Below are 14,300 nucleotides of genomic sequence, written 5' to 3' on the forward strand. Positions count from 1 at the left end.
CATTTTAAAAAATGTTTTAAAATAAAATTTATGTATATTTTTTAATTATATTCTATGATCAATATTATATTTTTTAACCGGAGGCATCCATGAATGATAGTAACTGGTACTCGGCTATTATCTATAAGCTTGTCAATGTTCGGGAGTAAGTAAGAATCTTTCGGGTAGACTCTATTAAGATTCATGTAATCAACACACATCATCCATTTTTCTAAGGTTTTCTTCACTAGAACGACGATGGATAGTCATTTTGTATACTTCGTCTTGGAAATAAATCTAGTGTCCAATAGGCATCTCACTGTGCTCGCGGTAGGTTCAACTTTCTTTAGAGATTGTCTCCTTCGTCGTTGGGAAATTGAAGTCATTAGATCAATAAACTTAATTTTTACCTCCTTTTCTTTACTTTTCTCCTTCTTCATCTTCTTCTCGTGCTTTTTTTCAAGTTTTTCTAATCAAGTGAGTTCTTTCTCATGTTCTTCTAACTTGTCAAATAAAGTTGTGAGATCAAGTGTAGGCAGTTCCCCAATGGTTTATTTAGGAAGTTCCCCAATCGACATCGTTATAGGTACGTCTACCCTTAATTCAAACTCGAATTGAGATAATGAAATTAATCATACTTTGCAAAAGTAGAATACAAGAGAAATATAGCAATCTAACCTTACAGATCCCAAGTTTGATGTTGATTCTAACACTTTCTCTTCCCTTGATCTGAGGTTGAGTAAGTCACCAAACAATACCAATTTGATTCATCATCTCACGCTACTCCTTTGTAAGAGTATTATGTTCTTCAAAGCCTTCACTCGATCGAATCAAAATTACGAATTGTTGTAACCCAAGATTTATCAATATGATCCAGTGTCTCACCCTACTCCTTTGCAAGAAACTCCCGTTCTTCAAAGTCTTCACTCGATCGGATCCAAATTGTGTAATCGTGTCCAAAACATTCAAATACTTAATTGATCTTTAAGGAAAACCCCAACTTGATTTTCTTATTTGAAACCCTCAAAGTTCTCAACCCAATTTAAAATTGAACAATATAAATTGGATGTTATCAACCAATTTTAGATGTCACCCAAATAAAAAATGACTATGTGTAGTTTGTTTTGTGTATGCATAGAATGTAGGTTAAAGATGATGAGAATTCTTTGAAATCCCAGTTTCGTGTAGGTTTATTCTAGAACCTTACTAGAAATTATGCATGCATGAAGTATATGTGTGTGCAAGTTTGAAGCAAAAGAAATAGAAAAATAATGCAAATTTTAAAGATTTTTAATGCATGTGTCGACCTATGTAAGTCAGGTGTCGACCTGTATAGGTCATGTGTCGACGCATATAATCGACACATCAAACAGAAGCTACATGCTTTAAAAATGAGGTACATGTGCCGACGTGTAACTCATATGTGTCGACACACAGGAAACATTTTCTTCTATGTGTTAACCTATAGCACGTAGGTGTCGACACATAGACTTTTTTCCATAAAACTTGTTTTTAATACATGAAACATTTTCTAAACCGTTTAAAATGTTTTTATACTTCCTAATTCTAAGATGCACATTAAGACTCAAAGGATATCGTCCAATATACATAAACGCTAAAGTCTCCTAGTTTTAACATCATGCGAAATGCATTTGACAAAAAGTTGCACTCACATTAATATGGTGTAGAATGCACGATTGGGGTAGAGGAAAGTCCTTAATCCCATTCGGTTTTTCCCTACAAAAAAATTTATGAATGATTGATGAACATGAGTTGAATTATGTAATGGCATGATTTATGTGTTGTGTTATGTGATTTTCGTGCATTGATTCACCAAGGAAGTTGTATGTTCTTGTTGATAAAGATGAAGAGAATGAGTGTTTCTATGTTGTTGTGATTTTGATGAATAAAGTATGTTAAATCCATGATTAATTGATGAAATGGCATGTTAATTGATGAATAAATGATGTTTCGATGTTAGATAATATTTTCCTTATCGTTACTGATCAATTTGAGGGTTGAGAAGTGAAAATCGGAGTTCTGAATTAAACTCCATGGCCAAAAATGCAGATTATGTTTCTACCTCAGGGTGACGAGCGTCACCCTCGTGACGACCAGGTCGTTATGGCTTTTGAGGCACTGACATGCGTCAATTGCCTGAAGAGTAGACCGTCATGGTCCACATGCATAACTTTGTGGGATGAGTGTCATGGTGATGGTGTGTAAGGTGATGTGGGCAGTGACGGGCGTCACCTTGTGAGGGTAACCCATCATACTTCTAGAATGAACGATGTTCACTTAGTTGCGTGAAATTGAATTGTCGATTCCGATTTTTGATGTTGTGCTATGATTAAGCTACTGTTTGGAGATAATTTGGTGTTGTTTATTATTGATTGTTGAATTAATATATTATTATGATGTATTGCATAATTGTGGTGATTGTATGATGATCATTGAGTGATATTGCATGTTGTGGTGAATATGCATCATAGTGTACGGACTCCTGTCCAGTTTTGGTGTGCTCTGGTCCGATGGTGTGGATTCAGGATCGAGTAACTGATTCCATATGGAAATCGGTGAAGCGTTACTTATGGTGATACTAGCGAATTGGTGTGCTCTGGTTCTAGGATGGGAATTCAGGAGTGAGATGAACTTGAGTTATCCATAATGGTACCACATGCATTATATAGTCGTGGTGTTGAGTACATTGCATCCATTGTTTGCATATGTATTTGAATGACTATGTTGATATTGGTGATTGAGAATACTTATGTGGTTGATGTGAATGATTGATGTTGAATGATTGTTGATGTTTGTTTAGGCTACCCCTACATACTTTTCCACTGTTATATATTATAAGCGTATTCTCACCCCTTTGTGTTGTGTATGGCCATGCGCTCCTTCTTGTGGTACACACGAGCAGTTAAATGAGTAGCTGCTTAGAAGCCGAAGGATGACATTGAGGTTGCTCTTTTTTTCTTCTTCTGTTTTATGTGATATTTAGATTTCGTTGCTATGATATGTAACACTAGGTGGATGAACGATTTGTTTTATCAATTGTTATTATTTGTGATGTTGTTAATGTTGAAGGCATTTTTCCATAATCATGTTTTATGTTATGAGACTTATTTAGTAGTTGAATTATTTCAATTGATTCATTTCCGCTGCGATGAGCCTATGTAAAGGCGAGCATGTGATGACAAGTGTTTAAATTATTGCATGTTTTATCAAAACTGTGTTATGGAACAGGTTTATGTTATGTTTGAGTGACACTTTATATTGTAGTTTTTATATATTCGTATTATTTCGCGTTGGGGTTGTTACAAAATATGCTAGAATTTTGGGATTCTGAAAAGGTTGTGGCATTTCTAATTAATTGTTTCCCCTGGTAATCATAGTTATCGTAGACAGTTTGACGTATTGCAGATTTTGATTGATGGAGGAAGTTTTATTAGTCATTATTTGAGAAAATGGGCATAGATAGAGGAAGGCTAATACCACATGACAACTCAAATATGCAAGCATTCAAAAGGGCAACCACTCGTCCCTAGGGATATGTGGAACTGATGGTATTTGTATGGGAGAAAGAACTACATAAAATAGCCATAGGGATCCATCATTTTGATTGCCTCTTTGGCGCTAGGGATCTCTCTTAAAAATCCAACATTTTGATCGCCTATACGGGTGGCATGAATCTCACTTAGGTATCCAACGTTTTGATCGCCTATATGAGTGGCGTAGGGATCTAGTGTTTTGATCGCCTTAATGGGCGACAAGAATCACTCTTAGGGATCCAACATTTTGATCGCCTCTATGGGGGGCATGAATCCCACTTAGTGATCAACGTTCTGATCGCATACATGGACGCCAAAGATCCCATATAGATCCTATTAGGGATCATGCGTTCTGAACGCCTATATGGGCGGCAAGGATCCCATATGGATCCAACATTTTGATCGTTACTATGGGAGGCAAGGATCCCTCTTAGGGATCCAAATCTTTTATTTCCTCTATGAGTGTTATGGATCCCACTTAGGGATCCATCGTTCTAATCGCCTATATGGGCGGCAAGACTTTCATAGGTATCCAACATTTTGATCGACTCTAGGGATGACAAGGATCCAATAAGGATCCAATGCTTTGATCGTCTCCATGGGCGGCAAGGACCCCTATTAGGGATCCAACGTTTTGATCGCCTGTATAAATGGCATGGATTCCACTTAGGGATTCATCGTTCTGATCACCTATATGTGTGGCAAGGATCCCATATGGATCTTGTAGATTGATCAAATGTTGGATCCCTGATGGATATGTGAAACCAACCATATGTATGAACTCTTGTTGATAGATTGATCATTCGATTAATCAAATTCAATTTGAGTCTTGTGTGTAAATTGAATTATGATAACTGGTGAATTGCTTGTTTAAGTAAATTTATATTTTTCAATTATGATTTATGATAATCTGACTGAATTATAATGTCCATTTAATTGTATGCTTTATAAAACCGTTGCTATCTTTGCTTCCGTTTGTTATATGCTCTTATGGTAACAATAATTGGCCTTTGCGCATCTGTAAGAAAACCTCTGATTTTATAAAAAGAAATGTTTTTAAAAATAATTTTACGAAAATGGTCTATTCACCTCCCAATAGATCGTTTCAATCCCCATATCCTCTACCAACAAAATTGATGGGATCATGACAAATATGGGAAGAATATTCAATTAAAAGGTTGTGATGATGAGTGCAAACTCACAGATTTGACAGAGGGAGAAAAACAAACACATGCCTCAATATGTGGAAATGTGGAGAAAAACTAACATATATTTCAAAAATGACAATATACTTGTGATATGTTATTTTCCTCTTTTCAACCAATAAATGTGATTTACAGATGTCTAACATTCTCCTAAAAAATAAACCAACAATAAACATATTGGATTATAACCATATATCATTACAAATCAAGATGCAGATATGATGATCTAGGTTTATATGAAATATCTTCTTCTCCAAGTAAAAGTGCCTTCAAAATTGCCTCACCTAAGCCACTATAATGTACAATCAAATGGCCACCATCTATAACTTCATGATATTGTGTCCATGGTAGCTTTTCTGAAATGAATTTTTGAATTTGAGAAGGAACTACTTTGTCTTCATAGCCTTGCCAAATGTGAACTGGACTTCTGTTTTTGTCAGGGAATGGATTACTAAGCTTCATTGGATCAAATTCCCACTTTCCAAAGGCAATCATCCAATCACCCCTTAGAGTGTCAAAAACATCTTGGTCCCTCAGCTTTTCCTGTAAACAGGAACATACATACAATTATCACATTTACCATTACAGAAAAAGTATTACCAATGTTTTAAGAATCGGACTGGATCAGCCGCTTCAACCGGGAACCAGTCGGTCAGCCAATTGGTTCAACTAGGGTCGGTTCTCAGTCTCTTAGAATCAAATTGAATTGGGTTGGACCTTGGTTGGTTAAGCTCATTTATATTTATTAGTACTTACTAATTTATTTATTAGTTGTCTGGTTCAATCAATTGAACTGTAAACGAAGGTCTCACCAGTTTAATCTCCAGTCCGATTTTTAAAATATTAATCAGAGCCGTCTCAAATTTTTGGATGTGCTGTGTAGGTGAGCCACGGTGTAAGCATAGAAAAACAAATAGAGGGCTATTTAACCACGATTTAACCGTGACAATATTTTATGAAGCCTTATTTAGCCACAGTTTAACCGTGACAAATTTTGGGCCATGTGTAGGGGCCCGTCTTGCACGCCTTCAACGGCACTGATATTAGTTATAGTACAAGTTTCAAAATACTGTGATCGCAATTTAATCTGCAACATCAATATTTGTTATAATGCTACAACCTATGCTGCTGCAACCATGATTGAAGTAGTATCAACCATATTAGACATCGATTTAAGGGCTATGAGGCGACCGCGATTTAAAACTCTACTGCGACACTTTAAACTAGTTGAAAGTAACATGTAATTTACCTTAGTAAGCATTGGAAACCCAGGAATTCTCTCTAAAATTTCAATATCTCTTTTGTTGAAGAATGCTGGGTTTTTCTCTATGACAGAATTTGAAGGGAGCCACGTTTGAGTCACCCACCAGTGTAACAGTCGAGGCGAATACCTCGCAAGCCACATAGCTATCTTGATAAGTTTCCTTCTATAATCATCCCTTACAAGACTCTTTGGAAGGGAAGGCCATTCATAGTTGATGGTTGGTGCTATCATTGCCACACCAGCTAGCCTTCACAAATGTTGAACTTGTAGTCAAATTAATATTGCATTTTTAACATAAACAGAACATATAATTATATAAATATTCGGCTAAAATTTACTTTTGGACCCTTTATTTTCACTAATTCGCAATTATAGTCACTAATTTGAGTTTGCAATTTACCTGTTAGGGATATAGTTGAGACAACTCCAGGTAGCATGTGATCCCATTGAAACTCCAATCACATAAAACTTTGATCCTATTTGTAACTGATCAGCTAGTTCTTCAATGTCAAGTGCTTCACTTTTCAGTGTGCGTTTCGGATTTGGATCACTTTGTCCATAACCAGCTCGATCATAATGCAGAATATATACTCCTAGTTCATCTATTAGTTCCTATAGATTCAATGTCAATGTCATTTTAGTTAGCATATTTAATGGATGCAGTGCAACTTCTATGCATGTCTTAGTCTCATGTGATGAAAAGATGCACCAAAATTCAGAATCAATTACAGTTTACCACTCATTGGATAACCAGAGAAAATTACATTGACCTTCCCTTACAAAATCAAATTGTTTTCATCCCATTATAGACAATTGAGGCACCATAAGTCTAGTGTTCGACCAATTGTACCTACTTTAACTGCGGTGATTTTCTATTATTTAAACTTAAAGAGTTTCAGATTACAACATGTGTCTAAATACTACCCGTCTAACTTACGAAATTATCCTTAAACTGCAGTGACCCGCCTCTACTTATCATCAAACTTCGAATCATATACTCAAAGTGTGGCCATCACTCTTATAGGATTGAGTTAGCGCAAACACTTACGGAAACCTTTGGATTGTATCTAACTCTAAGTATCTGAATAAAACTACTACATGTAAGGATTTGTGCCATATTTTTAAATTGCAGCGGATGCAATTGTAGTTGCAGTTGCTGCGATTGCGGTCATTACAGCTATTGCAAAGTGAATATTTGTCGAGAGATTCTTGAAATACTCAGTTGAGATACCATTGAAGTTAAGATTTTATATTAAATCTGTAAAAAAGAAAATTGGGATTTAGAGTTTTAAAATTTTAATTTTAGGCGAGAAAAACTTAACTAACTAGACCAAAATTGTCTTATGTGGTTTTTAATACGATCCAAATCACACAGCAATTGCAATCCGATGCAGTTAACATTACTCCATCCCCAATTGCGGATGCGCAATTTCAAATCATCATTTGTGCATATTGCAAATCATCCACTCATTCCCCTTATAATTAAGATCTAAACCCATTATTTCACCATTTCATACAAACAATCTCAGATCAACCTATTGAAATTTGAACTAAAATGAAATCAAGGGCAATTAATACCTGTGACGCCGGAAAATTCATATCTTTAGAACTTCCAAATCCATGAACAACAATGATGCTATGTTTTGCTTTATCCTTTGCAACACCCATTTCTCTATAAGCAAGGTACCTTCCATCACCGAGCTTAATCCTTGATGAAACCACATCACAGTTTTCATCACCACCAACTGAATCATTGCTGTTTGGTGGAGGAAGTTGAGTTCCTTGATAAACCATTCCTAGAAGACCTATGAGTAACACTATAACTGCTTTTGAAACCATCTCTGAAAAATTAACAATAAAGGGTATATATAATATAGATAGATCTATCACACATTTTTTTTTAATATTTATTTTCAGTTTAATAATAAATAATCAATCATATAATTATAATTATGCAGATGAATATGAATAAAATTTATAAGGTAAATTGTTACCTGTAAAAATTGAATCAAAGATGCTTTGAATTTGATTGTTGAATAATTTTGACTGGTTATTTGTATTTTGACTTTAGTTTTGGTGAAAGGATAATAATAAATTTTGTGGAAGGTTTTATATTTAATTAGAAAACGGCATGATTAAGTTAGCATATAAACAAAAGATAGAAGCATCTTGTTCATGTTAGTTTTTGCAGAAAATGGGCCATAGACTGTGTCAGATTGTTCAGAAAAGTTAATATTTTTTCTTCTAATATAATCCAAGCTTATTACTAATATCTTTGACCTTAGTTCTTACTTTAAGTATTTTTGTGGCTTACATCTTTTCCGTAATTTAATTCAAATTAATTTTCTGACTTCGAATATTACCTATTTTAAATACTAGATTCTTTCAATAAAAATAAATAAATAAAACTATTATGTAAATCACAGAAAATTAAAAAAATTGATGACGTAATTAATATTTTGGTTATAATATATTCAATTTGACATTTTATTTTTCTAAGATAGAATTGGTATTTTTTCTATAATGGGTAAAATATATATAAAAAGAGTTTAATTGAAATACACTGACAGTGTAAAAGAATTTTACACTGTCAGTTAATCATAGACGTCGGATATTAAAAGAAGTTTGATTTTTATTTTAAAAATTTATAAAGTAATAGAAACGGATGATGGTGATGAATCGACGGTGTAAAACTTTTTACACTGACAGTGTATAATAATTAATCTCATATAAAAATTAGAAATTTTTATCAAATTCAAATTACGGAAGATAGAGATAAAGAATTAAAGAGTTAGAAAAGTAAAGTATTGGTGATCACATAATGTAATATAATACACCATTCAAATTTTAAAGAAACATGTGAAGAACACGATATTTAAATAAATTCCTTAATTCGTAAGATACCACATCAAAATGGTGTGGCAAAGAAAATAAATATGTCTTTAATTTAAAGAGAAAGATATATGTTGGTGTATTATCAAAATATTTTTGGGAAGTATAGTGTGATATCTTATCAACAAATCATCAAGGGCTTTTTTTTTTTTTAGGGGAATGTTGCAAAGAATGCATGGACAAATAATTATGTTGATCTTGAAAATTTAAAGATTTTTTTTAATGTCCAGCATACATGGATATATTCAAATTAATCTAAACTTGATCCAAAGTCTAATAAATGTATTTTTTTAGGCTATGAAAAAAGTGTGAAGGGTTTAAGTAAGGATGAGAATTTGTCGGATCAATTAATAGAATTCTACGATCTAGCCTACATATGTTTAGAAGACCTAAATTTTTTTATAAATCTATTTAGTTAAAAAAGGAAAACTTTACCCCGTACCCCTACAATTGTACTCACACCCCTACATTTATATTTTTTGACCAAAATATCCTCATATAAATAGGGTATAATTTTCATTTCTAAATTGTTTTACCATTTTCGTCTGAAGACTTCCGGAAAGCAAATTTTCACTTTTTGGTATTATAAACTGGAACACTCAGAGTAAGTCTTCCGGTTCACGTAATGTATACCGGAACACATGTCTAAAGAGTTCCGGTTTGTTGCCTTTTGGGGCACTGAACCGGAAGTCTTTTAAAAAGTCTTCCGGTTTGATTTGTTGTATACCGGAAGTCTTTCTTAAAGACTTCCGGTTTGGATGGTCTAAACCGGAACTCTTTTAAAAAGTGTTCCGATAGTCATCCTTTTTTTTAATTCACCGGAACTCTTCTTTGAAGTGTCCCGGTGCGTTTTTTTTTTTTTTATAATTTTTAATAATTTTTTTAAAATGCCAAAAAAGATAGAATGGGTATTTTTAAAAAATTGTAGGGGTATGAGGCTAACTATAGGGGTACAAGGTAAAATTTTCTTTAAAAAGTTATAGGTTTTCGACCGTAAAAAACTTTTTTAATTTATCAGATTGACCTATTAAATAAATATGAATAATTTTATTATTATTATTATATTATATATTGTAAGGTTAAATATTTTGTGGTCCCATAAATATCTCAAACTTTACTTTTAATTCTTATAATTTTTTTTTGAATAATGGTCCTCATAAAATTTTGACGTGACACAACATATCACTTAAAGTCTATTTCATGTTTGATTAAAAAAAACAGGTTAGATTGTGAGAATTAAAAACCTTCCTAAATTGGTTCAAATATGATGTTGTTATACAAGATAAGAACTAATTACAAAATATGAACACAATTGCTTTGAGATCAACCACAAATTATAATTCTATAAAATATTAAAAATCATTTTGATAAATTCATCCCTTTTAACACGACCAACTCTAAAAAGATAAGTTTTACTTCACGTCAAATAAAAACGATAATGTCACAAGGTTTCATCCTAACTCAACATTCAATGCAATATCTAGAACCGACTCTGTCAGGGTGCAAGAAGACCTACCGAACCTTCAAAATTTAGGGGCCTTAAATATCGATTTGAATTCAATAAATATATATATATATATATATATATATATATATATATATATATATATATATATATATATATATATATATATATATATATATATATATATAATTAATATATAATGTTGATTATGATACTCGACATTAGTGTTACATTGGTCGAGTTGAAATAGATTTTATTTGCAACCTAAAGGTCGAGAGTTTAATTACTACAACTAATTTTTCTTAGTTAATATTAATAAAAATGTTACGTTACAACTATGCATTGCCACAAAACACTTTTTAAATTAGTTTTAATAAAAATGTTACAAAGATTGATTGTCACAATACACTTTTGTTAGTTAATTTTAATAAAATGTTATAAAGGTTGATCGTCACACATTTGAAATTTAAAACACATTAATCTAAAATTATTTATGTATTTTTTCATAAAATTCTTTATGTATAACACAAACTTACTCAAATTTTATAATTGATTATTATATCATATGAATAGAGTTTATTGGTCAAAGAGTTATTCTTTTAAATTGTATTTCAATTTTTTTTCAATCATTAAATAATTTAATATTTTTAATTGTTTATTAATTAAAACAATTTGTTATTAATATTAAAAAAATGTTTAAAAATTACTTTTAGTTATTAAGTGTATGAATTTTCTACAAATAAAGAAATTAAAAAAAAAGTAAAAATGGAAGACTTTTTCAAATTTGTTGTGTTTCTATTTATTATAGGATAAATTTTAAAAATTAGAACATGCCTCCAAAATGTTTGGTTGCCAAGGTTATAGAGGGTATGCTTACAAATAGTGGATGCACCACATTCTATGGTCGACCTCCGTGATGTCAAGATTGTGAAGAAGCTAGTCAGGACTGTCGATGATACTGAGCTTATGAAGGATTTGTTGTTTGATAAGAAAGTTAGGCATGCCTTTGGTAGACATACCCGAATGGAGAATGCTAAGATTAATGTGATTCATTTCTAGATTTTACCTCCCAATGATACTGAACAGAGTATTGTGGTGAGTGATTATTCTCAAATGGATAGGATTTTAAAGAAAGAGATGAGTTATATTTTGGGTATTATTGAGAATATTAAAGCAATTGGTTGTAATGTGTTGTTGATTCAGAAGAGTATTTTGAGAGACGTTACTTATTTGTCTCTACATTACCTTGTTAAAGCTAAGATTTTGGTGATTAAAGACGTAATGCGACTGAGTTCATTAGCAAGACTCTTAATAGTTTTCCTATTGTTAATATTGAGCATTTATGTTATGAGAAGTTGAGTTATGCTGATCTTGCGGAGGAACTTTCTCTTGGGGATGGGAAGATTCTAAAGACTTCTAGTACTAAGTATATGGGAAAGATCAAAACCGTGCTTGTTTGTGGATCCAATTTTCTTGTGCTTGAAGAGGGCGAAAGGAGTATGCACGATGCTTTGTGTGTTGTTAGGTGTTTGGTTGCTAAGAGGTTTTTTGTTGCTCTTTGTGGTGAGTCGGAGTTATAGTTGTCAAAGAATTTAAAGAGGTGTGTAACCTTGCAATTTAAGGTATTTTTTAGTTAAACATGATGTTGACTTTTAAGTGACATGACATAGCCACATCAGCTTTCATTAGATGAAGTAGACGAGAGAACAAAATTATAGACGGAAAACTTTAGGAGGTCCATTATTTAAAGAATTTTTTATAGGAATTAAAAGTGAAGTTTGTGATATTTATTAGGACCAAAAACATATTTAACAATATATCGTATTTTGAATTAAAATACAAAAATAAAACTTAATTATCTTGAAGAAGTTATGAAAATAGGCTTTAAAACATCTTATGAACAATGTCATAAGTTGTTTTCACAAGTTTTTCTAAACAAATTATCTTTTTAAATCTTATACTACTAAGTAATCTCAAATAAGTCAATACAAACAAACTTTTAATGTCATTGATATTTTAGTTTTTTAGTCTTTATAAACATTAATCAAATTGCTTATTTACATATGTTCAAATAAAATAGCTTTTAAGTAGGCTAACAGGCCAATAAGACATTCGAAAAGGTTAGACTCATGCCTAAAAATAAACCTATGATATGATATAGGCTATGCTTAGGCTTTGATATTTATAACAGGCCAAGCTTAGGCTTGGCAAAGCCTTACTCGGCCCAACCTATTCCCACTCTTAGGTTCAAGTTATAAGATTTGATTAAAAAGAAGATAGTAATCAACAAAGATGTTGTTTTTTTATTAGCAGTTAATGTTGAAGCAGCCAGTTGCAACAAAAGTGCCAACACCTAAAAGATAAACTTCTATTAAGTAGGTGATTTAGGTGGATGTTGATTGGCAACCAGTGAACAATATGTAGGTAGTGCATGAACCATAAGAGGAATCAGACTCTAACACTGAAATTGACCACATACCTAAAGTTTCAAGTGAAGTACAAGACTATATTCTTGTACGTGACATAGATCATTGTTCAACCAAGTCACCAGAAAGATATGGGTATGAAGACTTGAGAACTTATCCATTTCTTACTATCTATGGAGACTCTTCGACCTTCCGAGAGGCTATAGTTATCCATGTGATAAGTGGATGGATGCAATGATGGAGAAGATAGGGTCCTTAAAGAAAAATCAGACATGGGAGCTTGTTCATCTTCCTAATGGAAAAAGGACCATTGATTGCAAGTGGGTGTTCAAGAGAAAACCATAAATAATAGAAAAAGAAGGAGAAATTTTAATGACTCGTCTTGTAGAAAAGGGGTACTTACAGTAGAAAGGATTGACTATGATAAGATTTGATATCCAGTCGTCAGACATACTTCTATTAGGGTAATGTTAGCCTTGGAAGCCAGTCGGGACATGCATTTAGAGTAAAAGGATGTGAAGACAACATTTCTTCACAGTAATCTAGATGAACAAATTTATATGGAGCAACTATGGGTTCAATGATACTAGACATGGTAGATTAATTTGTAAATTGAAAAAGGTATTTGTATGGTTTAAAGCAGTCTCCAAGAAAATGGTACAAGCACTTTCACGCATACATACTTCATATTGGCTATAAAAGGTGTGAGTAGATCTATTGTGTTTATGTTAGGAGGTTTGATGATGGTTCTTTTATTTTCTTGTTATTGTATGTTAATGATATTTTGATTGCTTCTAATAATTTACACTACGTAAATGAACTGGAAATCATGGTGGGAATATAGTTTGACATGAAAAACTTAGTGATACTGAGAAGATTTATGGTATGGAAATTTACAGAGATAAAAGTGCTAGAAAATTATGACTCTCTTAGAAAATCTATGTTGAAAAGGTGTTATACAATTTTCAAATGAGTAATTCAAAAGTCGTGAGTACTCCATTGGCAAATCATTTTAAGCTCTCATTAGATTAATGACCAAATACAGATGCAAAAGGTGAGTAAATGTCAAAGGTTCCTTATGCCAGTGTTGTTGGTTGTTTAATGTCTGTTATGGTTGTAAGACCCCAATTTTGGCCCTAAGATCCCTCATGGCCCATATCATATCATATCATGGCCTCAAGGATCATTGCATACCCTAGCTTCCCTCCTAGTGGGTGGGTTACCTTGTGAGTGTGGTTCTTGATCACCCAGCATGTATTGCATTTGTATATCATTGCTTTTCATTCGTTTACTAACCGAAAGTACAAAAATATTGTCATCTAACCATGTTACTTGCAGATGAAGCAAACTAGGTCAAACAATCAAAATCAGGCATTGAGCATTGGATGGTGACCATTCTTGAAGAATTTGGACACCATGATCCTTCATCAAGAGTTCATTTAACTTGTGATATCATTTGGAATCAAGATCTCAAGTGGTAGAGGCTTGGAATTCATCAGAACATGGCCCAGTCAA

The 14,300-nt window shown here is 32.7% G+C and overlaps 2 protein-coding genes across 3 annotated transcripts; one reads left to right on the plus strand and one right to left on the minus strand.

Annotated features, from left to right (window-relative positions):
- Window positions 1-4,825: 4,825 nt before the first annotated feature.
- Window positions 4,826-8,229, minus strand: LOC127105763 (uncharacterized). 2 transcript variants are annotated; one of them, XM_051042967.1, is made up of 5 exons: window positions 7,997-8,229; window positions 7,581-7,807; window positions 6,403-6,614; window positions 5,988-6,249; window positions 4,826-5,281 (listed from the first exon to the last, which is right to left on the minus strand). In XM_051042967.1, the coding sequence occupies exons 2-5, from the start codon at window positions 7,794-7,796 to the stop codon at window positions 4,937-4,939; spliced, it is 1,035 nt and encodes a 344-aa protein (XP_050898924.1). In that variant the 5' UTR covers window positions 7,797-7,807; window positions 7,997-8,229; the 3' UTR covers window positions 4,826-4,936. The 2 variants fall into 2 exon arrangements, with proteins under 2 accessions (XP_050898924.1, XP_050898923.1); XM_051042966.1 differs by having other exon boundaries at window positions 7,581-7,843; window positions 7,997-8,228.
- A 3,030-nt stretch (window positions 8,230-11,259) lies between these two features.
- LOC127103541 (T-complex protein 1 subunit delta) lies at window positions 11,260-11,939 on the plus strand. The gene is made up of 3 exons (XM_051040791.1): window positions 11,260-11,403; window positions 11,446-11,625; window positions 11,715-11,939. Exons 1-3 carry the CDS (start codon window positions 11,260-11,262, stop codon window positions 11,937-11,939), a joined length of 549 nt encoding a protein of 182 aa, XP_050896748.1.
- Window positions 11,940-14,300: the final 2,361 nt, after the last annotated feature.

Source organism: Lathyrus oleraceus, chromosome 7 (assembly GCF_024323335.1).
Source record: "Lathyrus oleraceus cultivar Zhongwan6 chromosome 7, CAAS_Psat_ZW6_1.0, whole genome shotgun sequence".
Classification (NCBI taxonomy): Eukaryota; Viridiplantae; Streptophyta; class Magnoliopsida; order Fabales; family Fabaceae; genus Lathyrus; species Lathyrus oleraceus.